We start from the raw sequence: 9891 nt of genomic DNA on the forward strand, positions 1-9891 counted from the left end.
TGGTAGCTGATGTACTAATGCTGCAAATACTGTAATTCGCTTCTGTCAGCAAATTACCATATTACGGTAAATTTGCTGTGATTTGAAAACTGAAAATGTGGACAAGAAAATACACACCTCATGGGTACATCGTTGGGGGCGCCATACAACTCGAGTCATTATCTCACTCGATTTTGGTCTCGTGAAATCTTCATTTGCAAAGCTATATTAATAAGTATAACCATAGACCCTTGAGAAAGTAGTTTTTCTCTAGGGTGTTTGGTATAGCATGAACGTTAAAAATATGACAGATATCAAAATTTGGTACAAAAGACGAGACCGACATTCAACTTTACTGTGATATACAAGGAAAACCCAAAGAATGCAACAAAGCATTGCATTCTCAGGTAGTAGGCCTAAACTGATTTCGGACTTAAATTATAGTATAATTAGAACTGTCTTAACAGTCTTTGGGGGACAACTTGAACTTAAACGCAAGCATTGATGACCGTTTGATCCAGGCAGAACACACATAGATCTTTTCCCTGGTCTTGTGTTATTATTAAAATCAGCTACTCCTGTGGCTGCGGTCTTTACTGTTGCACGTGGGATAGCTAAGCTTATAGTGCATTTGTTGTGTCGCCTCTCTTGTCTGGGTGACTCACCTGTAAAACGGACCGAAGGATGACGCAAACAGAAAGCGAGCCCTCCAATATCAACACCTGAGTCTGGTACGATTGGGTTTTTCAGTACATGTAACTTCCCCGTATACATCTATAGCCAAATGTTTTTTTAGGAAGGATTTTATTCTTCCAATCTAAGCATCAAAATTTACATGTAAAACTCATCCTCTGAACAAATTGCATGGTTCTATTGTCTCTATGTGAGTGCGAACGCGTTTGGAATCCCCCCCCCCCCCCAGCTGGTAAAGAAACAGACCAAGATACGTTCTCTCTCGCCATCATATCTATAAGGTCGCACTCACTTCGTGGGAGACAGAATAGAGCGCCCCAGACGGCAGGGAAACTTATCGTGACATGCTGTATATACTGGTATAGCTTGTAGTAATAGTATTTACTCCCGAATTTCGACTCGGTAGAAATGTAGGAAATCGCAACAGGTACCACAAAGATACCGATACGGATAGGTGAGGGCTTTGCCAAGGTACGGATTCATACCTATGTTAAAAGGGATAAAACGAAATACTATAAATACGAAGAATGGTAAATTACGTGAAACTAGAAGGACAAAGACCATGTCAAGAATGAGTTGCTGAAAGAAAAAGAAAAAGTCCCTCGAAGGGACTGTAACTGATGTTTGGCCTCCATTGTTTTTTACTGTGGCAGATGAATTAGTGTCCGGACGTAACTGCTGTACTGGACAAAAGACGAAGTGTCTCATCCGGATCCATTTAATAACGCCACACGCCTGCATGTTTCGAAGCCGACTACATAGGATCTGAGCATGCTTTGACGGTGAGCTCTACTTCTGCGTTGAACGAAACCACTGAAATATAGAAAACCTGAATTAAAACTGTACTTTTACGCCTGTTTCTTGAAACGTTTTCTGAAGGAAATGACAGAATGGCAGTTTTACTGCCCCAACACCTTAATACTTTCACCTCGAATAGCGTAGGGGAAGATTGTTTACGCGGACTTCCACATTTAAGTTTCTTTAGCTTTTTGCGCGATGTAGTCGATTTGTCGTGCCTAATTAAATACATACCTGTATGTCCGCACACCCATTATGACCTCTATAGGCCTACATACACACATCCATTCATCCATCCATCCCAACATACACACTACATACATACATACATACATACATACATACATACATACATACATACATACATACATACATACGCACACATAGACGCACGCAAACATTGTTCTACGTGTGGAATTTCCTTTTATGACGCTCAAACAGGTATACATAAATTGTCCATGCTGGAAGAAAACGAAAGTCAGCTAGTTTTACGAATGGGTATGAAGGAAACATTTCCACCAAATATGCCCTTCTTACCAATTTGAATTTTGTTGCTCATTTTGCCAAACAGTACTCTGTTCAGTCGGTGTTTTTCTGCGTCATAATTCAATCATTCCAAAAAGTGGTCTTTTTACGTTGGTGACGTAACCCTCACACATATTTTGCAATATTTCTGTCCGTGCCACTTGTTAAACAGTTGTTACATCGCCGTCATTTAGAAGTTCGTCGAGTTCTTTGATGACCTGGTCGATTTCATCCTGTTTGTGTTGCAGCTCAAACTCTGGCGGCGCTGTTCTGCCAGTCGGCGTCCTGTCTCCATCACTGTTTTCATCGCCTTCTCGCTCACACCTGGACGAGTTGTTGTAATCGCTAGACTGTGTGCTCGGTGAAAAGTCTTCGAAACCGTATGGCCAGAACTCCTTTCGCTACCGCCGTCTTCGGTGGATGACGGCGCTGACACGAACTGGCAGACGAGCCTCTTGTTTTCTTCAACCAGCTTTTCGTTGGCAAATTGCAGTTCATCTCTGGCGTTCCGAAGTTCGGTCACCTGGGCTGAGATTTCAATCTGCTGTCTAATCAGACTACTGTTTTCTTGTTCAAGTTTATCCTTTTCTTTTAGTAGCTCCACGAGCCTTGGTTTCAATCGCCTAAAATTATCGAACTGAGAGAGAGAGAGAGAGAGAGAGAGAGAGAGAGAGAGAGAGAGAGATCAGAGATATGGAAAGAGAGAATATTAAATTCTACTCTTATATTGACACAAAAGAAATAAGAACAGTTTTGACTATCTTGTTATACGAATATCTGTGAAAGTAGCATGGCGTACTAGTAGAGTCTTAAATTGACGACATCATATACTGTGAACAAATCTGAAAAAAATTGAAATGTTCAATCTGAGTACCTGTCCTCGAGGTGCATTTTACCGTATAGAGGAACTGAAGAAAAAGAAAGAAATACAAATGTGTATACACTTTCTTATTTACCTTGGCCTTCATGTTCGAAAATTTTCTCTGCAGTTTCCTCAGTGTGCGTTCGAATGTTGAGCCGAATTTGAATGTGGGTATCGCATCTACAGACTTGGTATCAAGTCCGTCATCCGGAGATCTCGCTCGATCCCTACTGGCAAGTTTCCTTCTTTGTTTGTCACGGGTTGGTCTCTTTTCTTCCTTCCGTGGAGCACTGTTACTTGTCAACTTAACTCCGAAGAAACTCCTGCTTTTCTGCGTGGTAAGAGGTTGTGCACCTTTCCCTTCCTGTCCAGGCGCTGTGGTGGGTACATCGCGGTAGACTATGGCATCCTGAACGCTGGCCCGTCCCAGGCTGCTTTGTCTGCCGTGACCTGCGCTCAGCCAACTAACAAGCAACTCGTTCTCCTGTTTTTCCTGTTCCAGATTTTCAAGCTTCTTTTTCATCTCCTTATTTTCTTCAACCACTCTGCCCATATCGGCGGTCAGTTTCTGAATCAACAGACCCAACTCTTCGCGCTCCTGTTTTGCGTCGCTCCCTCTAGTGGCGAGACTGACGCTTATCGATGGTGCCTGGAGCAACCGCTCGTCATTGTTTTCGCGATCGCTTACCTTTGCGCTTTGAAGCGAACAGTAACTGATGTAACTCTCTGAAGGGTATATTTTGTCGTCCGACAACTTCCTCCTGTTCATGGCGGCCTTTTGATTCTGAAAAATGATCACGAAATGATCACGATTGTCATTACCATGCATTCGTCGTTACAGTTCTGTGCAAGCTTCAGAGTTTGTGTGATTTAAAACCTGTGGGGAAACTCAGCGTTCAGTATTTTAACCGATTAAAAAGCAGCATCTGTTGATAATACGAATTTAATCTCGCGGTTGCGCAAAAAATCTCAGTTGATGATGCATCATGGGTTATTTCCGCTTCTTAATGACGTCAAAGTTTTATCATCAATATGCAAAAATAAATATTTGTCTCACAAAATATATGACTGTCTCGTACAAGGGCGGAGAATTGGTACAGGGTCTATTGATAACACCGATGCTCTGATCGAAACTTTTAAAAAAATCATACGTCAAAATGTCCGACCGCAAAAAAAAGCAACAATAACAACAGGTGTGTAAAAAAGCGTCTGAATTTCTGTCGGCAATAGCCAATGTCAATTAAGCGACAAAACTACCGAGAGCGATCAACGAAGGTTAATACTAGCCTGAAACTTTGACAATGAACAAACGTATTGTCCTAACTGTTCTTTTGGCTTTGCTTTTTATGCAAAGCTCTCTAGATGCTCGTATGGAATGGCGAAAAAATTAGAATTAGAAATTAGAAGGATCACAAACTCTTTATTATGATGTCGGTAAAAGAGAATGCGAGACAGTATACCGTGGGAGTCGTGTGCGTGTAGGAGGATCTTTGCACAGTCCCCGGGCAGTGTGGATAGGAGCAAAGGCATACTTTGTTCAGTTACGCTTGCAATGACAGTCGGGAGTGTATCAAAATTCAATTACAGTCGGAAGTGTATCCAAATGCACGTGTTTCAACCAATCAGATAATACTGCAAAGTATGTAGACAGCACACCAACAAGTCACCTGAAGAGCCTTACCTTTCACATCGAAATTCATCGTTGAAAATATCCGAATCGGCAGTTGAATCGTGGTTCATTGCTTTGTTGGACTTTTCTTTCTCTGATGACATGTTTGTAGGCATCCACTTATAATGATGAAAATCTCCCAAAAAATCACAAAACTTGTGTCGAAGTTAGCCAGAGTGGGAAGTTAGTTTATGATTCGAAGCGTTGTAAAGATTCTAAAGCAAAAGCAAAACAGGCGTTGCCTGGTAGCCGTTCGATTCTATTTGAAATCGAACGCTGAGGGCGCGCAAGCGTCGAAGTATGGCCAGGCACATGTAGGCCATATTCTCTGCAGTCTGGTTGTAGCTGGTCAAGTTTTGATGTATTTTCCAGTATTTTCGTCGATCAAGTTGGTAAATGACACTTTCTTGTGCTACTCCGAAAACCATATGCCTTGTGTTCAACAATAAAACCATAATACCAATGTCATTACCAAGTAATCAACTGTATGGCGCTTGCATTTTCTGTTTCAACAATAATATTGCGTATTACACACACAATTTATGTTGTTGTCAGGTTGATCTTTTGGTTTTCAAAAAACTGTGGACGAATGAAAACATAATGTGTGCACGTTTTACATGACCAAAATAATAGCGAAGATGCCGCACAGTCTGTACAAATCATCACCCTGCAGTGGTGACATGTTAGATCGGGTGGCCTTCACCGTGTCCTCCCTATCGAGGTAGCGGACAACCCATAGATGCAAGTCCAGCAAATTCCATCGGTTTGCATGTAGAAATACAAGAAAACATCTTTTGTAATATTATCATTTTCTTAAAGCCTTTCACGAAAGACATTGATTGATAAGTCATTTTGAAAAAATATATTTTAAAAAGTGGTGTCACAGTGCTAGATTTCAGACAAAATGCGAATATATTCCTATAATGTACAAAAGAACCTGTATAACATCGACTCGGCAGTTTAGTTTTTGTAATTGGCAGATATATAATCGTTTACCTTGATTGCGTGGTCAGCAAAACAAAATTTTCTCAGAGAAATCTAAAAATCATTTGTAAAGGGACTTTTATAAGTATACACGCTGCGGGAAACAGCAATGCCTCTGTTTTAATCATCTCCTTACATGTTTGAGGGCTGAAATTCATCATAATGTAAAACACAGCACAAAATCAATAGGTATAGTGTATTTTTACTCGGTGTGTCTCAATAACTAAGACGAGAACTCTACTTTTCTGATAATATTTCTTTCTAGTGTACTCAGTCAATATTAGCACGATACAGAAAATTACGATATATTTACTTTTTAAGTTAAAATTTCACTCCTGGCGGTCAAAACGTAGGAGTCTGTCAAACCTTTTATAAAAAACAAAAGAAGTCTACGACGCCATCGTCGAGCTCGGAGAAAATCAGAACAGTTCATCCTATAGAGGGCGCAGTTGTTTTATCGTTTGTTGATACTTACTGTTTACAGTTGAGGACTGATTGTGAATCATCACCAGGGTTCATTCACCTCGTCCCGAAGTTACCCGCCCAAGTCCAGTGACGTAATGAATGTTTGATAAGATTTCGTGGAAATGCCCTGGGTGACAAATCATAAACATATTGGTCTTCCCTTCTCGCCTCAAACTGCATGTACCAATATTGATATTATGAGAGAGAACAAAGACTTCCGACTCCACCCAGAACGCCCATTGAGTACATACTACTCACACAGCTTTGTTTCCAGCTTGTAAAAAACTCCCCTGTCATAAACAACGAAGAGTGACTGGTTTTGAAATTTGAATGAATTGAAATGAGGGGAAGCAGAAAAAAAGGCAGGGAATACCTTTCTACACAGACGAGTATACTTTAATCTAGATGCGTTGACACAGCACCCTGTAAGCGCCATTCCAGCTGCAGGTGACGACAGTGGGATCTACCGAGCGGTCAAATCCCATGCTGCTCCGCATACGCTGCATACCGCTTTATCTGTATTCCCCGGTACGTATTTCCCCACGTGAATATAATGTATTAGCTGCCCTTAATAATTTCCCGGCAGTTTTCCTGGAATACCACTTTTGCTAAATTTAAGACACACTCACCATTCCATTCTTTCGTTCATATCAATCGTCATCAGCGACTGAGACTTGACCGCGTGTAGTATGTTGATAAGCATTCTGTGTCTGGAAGTGAAAACTGATTCAAGTTCCCTCGTTCAATAGAAATTAGGACAACAACAAGAACAACAAATCGTTGTTGTTATTCTATTGTTGCGCTTAATTTCGGAGTTGTTTCGTTGTGATACCAATATTATTATTATTATTATCTTTATTAATCCTCGTTGGGAAATTGGATTGCTCGCCACAAAAATAAGACAGAAGCAAGTCACCACAAATGAAAACTACTTAAAAAAACATAGCACTAAAAATACATACAGTAAGAAAGACAGGTAGACATAAAAGCATGCACATATATACATCTCTGCATGTTAAGAAGATGTGCGAATGGTCATGTGCGCGGTCCTTAGTTTCTATGAAAAAATTCTGAATTATAGACCGAAATTGCTCTCGGAACAAAAGACATTTTGTAACGCTTTGTATTTGTTCGTGGTATTCTCAGTCGTCCACTCCTGTCGATACGTTCATTGTCAAAGTCATTGTACAAGGGATGAGTCGTGTCAGATAATATATGTCTCACTTTATCAGTAAGTCGTCTGCTATACAGGTCTTGAATGGATGCCTGGTTTTCCCCTATAATTCTACTGGCTTTCTTAACGATTTTCTCCAACCTGCCCTTGTCATCAACAGAAATCACATCACCCAACAGACAATACCAAAAGACAGAATACTCAAAACTGAAGCATTGTAAAACATGGAAAGGAGTTTTCGATTAACATCAAATGATCTTAATTTACGAAGGCAGTACATGCGACTATTAGTTTTCTTTATGATAAAATCAACGTTATCACAAAACTTCAGTTTGTCATCTAGTCTTGTACCAAGATATGTATATGTTCTACTACTACTATGTGGTCAATCTATCGAAAATTGAATCGAATTGAAAATGCCAGGAAGTGCGAAAATAGTGCACGGAATAAAATGCACCATCACGTCACGACAAAATGTAAAAACAGGAATAGAAAGCTCTTGATCATGAGTTATAGGAGAGCTTCGGTCATGTTATTATAACGTGAGTCTGGGGCACTGGGGAAGAGTCATTTTAACCCTTTGAGCGCCAAAGTATATTTTTGTCCCCATTATAAAAACACCCTATCAAATTTTTCCCAGATTTTTGCCAAAATTTTAGAAAAAAATTTGGAGCGAATAAATTAAAAAGGCCATTTTGTCCAAAACTATAAAAAAATTACATAAAAATTCATAAAAATTGGTAAAATGTTGCACTAAAATTTTGGCGGGAAAAAATTACAGCGCAAGAGTTAATGTCATTGCAATGGGACTTCTCAGTATTGTGACCACAGTCTCATTCACTGCAAGATTCATATCAGCACACTGTATTCAACCAATGAACACGTTAAAACAATCACTCGGTGCCGTGTTTGACAAAGATTTTAATACTGTGCGATTTCTAAGCAACCACAAATAGGTGTTCATCTTTCAACACAACACCTTAATCCCATTTTCCAAAGGAAATGTGAATCTCTGGATGGAAAAATAAATTATTTCATCATCTGTCTTTCCCTTTTAATAGGTCAAATACTTCTGTAATTGTTTTTGTTGTATTACAGTACTTCCCATGGCTATTCGGTACTCGTTTCCGGATCAAGAGTGTTGTTTGCTTTCGTGATTGTCTAACTGTTAGACCCCTTGAGTGGCAAGCTTGCACCAATCTCTGGCAGAGTACGCTGAGTCTACAAGAGAGAGGGAGAGAGGGGTGCGATATCAGGCAGAAATCAGCACTTGGTGATTGTTAAATGGCTGCATTACAATGAAATGCGAATTTCGGAATATGTACATCTGGTCGCGAGCTCAGAGGAGAAGTTTCAGTAGTGGAGAGAGGGAAGTGGGGAGCTTTAAACTGTTGGACCATATAAACTTAGATGCAGCCAATGGAGCTATTCATCGAAAAAGCTATTCCAGGAGCAATTTTTCTGAGGGAAGGGGAATTTTTAATTTTGCTCGGCAGGGGACATATTTTAGCCGGCAGGGAGCAGATTTTGGGTTTTTGTCGGCCTCGATATAGGTTGATTGGTCTGGGGGCCGGGATTGGCGAAAAAACGAGGAGAGGGGAAGTTACTTGTAAAACGGGGACAGGAGAAGTTGAGCTTCATGTCTGCATGGGAATGATAAAATATTAAATTCGTTCCAGGGCAGGGAAAATCGACAAGTTTTTATCGCCACAGGGCAGGGGAGTTTCAAAACGTCACTATGGGAGGGAAAACAGCCAAAAATATGTGGGAATTGGTAAAAATGAAGTTTGGGTGCGGGAGGGTAAGTGGAAAATTTTCATTTGGAGGGTAAATTATGAACAGCTAATGAATTACCCTCAGGACTTAAAGTCAGTCAGTTCACGTTACTTGTCATGCACAATATATCTTATCATAATAAGGACTCCTTTAAAATGCATTGTTCGTTGGCTGCACCGGTATACTGGAGGGCAGCGGGCATCATAGTTCAGTGGGAGGGCATATTTTTCACATATGCTGGTCGGTATATCAGCCTGCAAAACACGTTTTGTGATGATTGTGTAAAATTGACCGAATTACATGTACCAGCTGGCGGCACCTGAGAAAGTGTGTCGCTGCAGAGACTTTACACAGGTGCAGGCGATTTCAATTGGATGAGCCTGCCCTCAACGTTACCCACATATGCAGAAGAGTTACAAAAAATAATCTCTTCCCTAATCTTCTGGTTATTATTCAAAAATGTCGGGAATTCCTGTTTCGAAAGTGAGCTTTAAATGAGGAAGTGATCACAAGCCATGTTACTATTGAGTAGGTCTATCTGAATGGCTTCGAAGAGATAGAAAGCTTTCTCGTACCTATTGATCATGTTGAGGCGATAAACAGTGTTTTGTTTCCAAGATTGTAAACGTCTGTCACAGTAGCAGCCTTCTACAAATGGTACTTTTGTCAATATTTTCAATGTTTATGCTCATAAAAGCATACTTCTCTTTCTCCCCAAAGTGCGTTGGAATGCAAAGTATTCACAATTGTCAGCACACTGCACTGCGTGCAATAAGCAGTGGTAATGTTGACGTACGAATTCCAGACTGGACCAAAATTCTCTTGTGAACTAACATATAGGATATGTACACTGTGGTTTCTGTACACATATAGTTCTATAAATAACTTGGACGATGGGATTTTTTGTGTAATTGCGGATGCAAGTCACGAAAGTAAATTTTACAAAAGAACGAAAACAACTTAGAG

General features: G+C 40.3%; 1 protein-coding gene across 1 annotated transcript; it reads right to left on the reverse strand.

The window, feature by feature from the left end:
• Window positions 1-1878: 1878 nt before the first annotated feature.
• LOC139139628 (uncharacterized) lies at window positions 1879-3635 on the reverse strand. Its single transcript, XM_070708502.1, has 2 exons — window positions 2952-3635; window positions 1879-2632 (listed from the first exon to the last, which is right to left on the reverse strand). The coding sequence occupies exons 1-2, from the start codon at window positions 3624-3626 to the stop codon at window positions 2186-2188; spliced, it is 1122 nt and encodes a 373-aa protein (XP_070564603.1). The 5' UTR covers window positions 3627-3635; the 3' UTR covers window positions 1879-2185.
• Window positions 3636-9891: the final 6256 nt, after the last annotated feature.

This window comes from Ptychodera flava, chromosome 9 (genome assembly GCF_041260155.1).
Source record: "Ptychodera flava strain L36383 chromosome 9, AS_Pfla_20210202, whole genome shotgun sequence".
NCBI lineage: Eukaryota > Metazoa > Hemichordata > Enteropneusta > Ptychoderidae > Ptychodera > Ptychodera flava.

Bases quoted from the DNA above. Each gene is read 5' to 3' on its own strand.
- LOC139139628 (XM_070708502.1), bottom strand. From the start codon at position 3,626: ATGAACAGGAGGAAGTTGTCGGACGACAAAATATACCCTTCAGAGAGT. The intron at 2,633-2,951 runs GTAAATAAGAAA...TCTCTCTCTCAG, and splicing joins TTTCGAACATGAAGGCCAAG to TTCGATAATTTTAGGCGATT.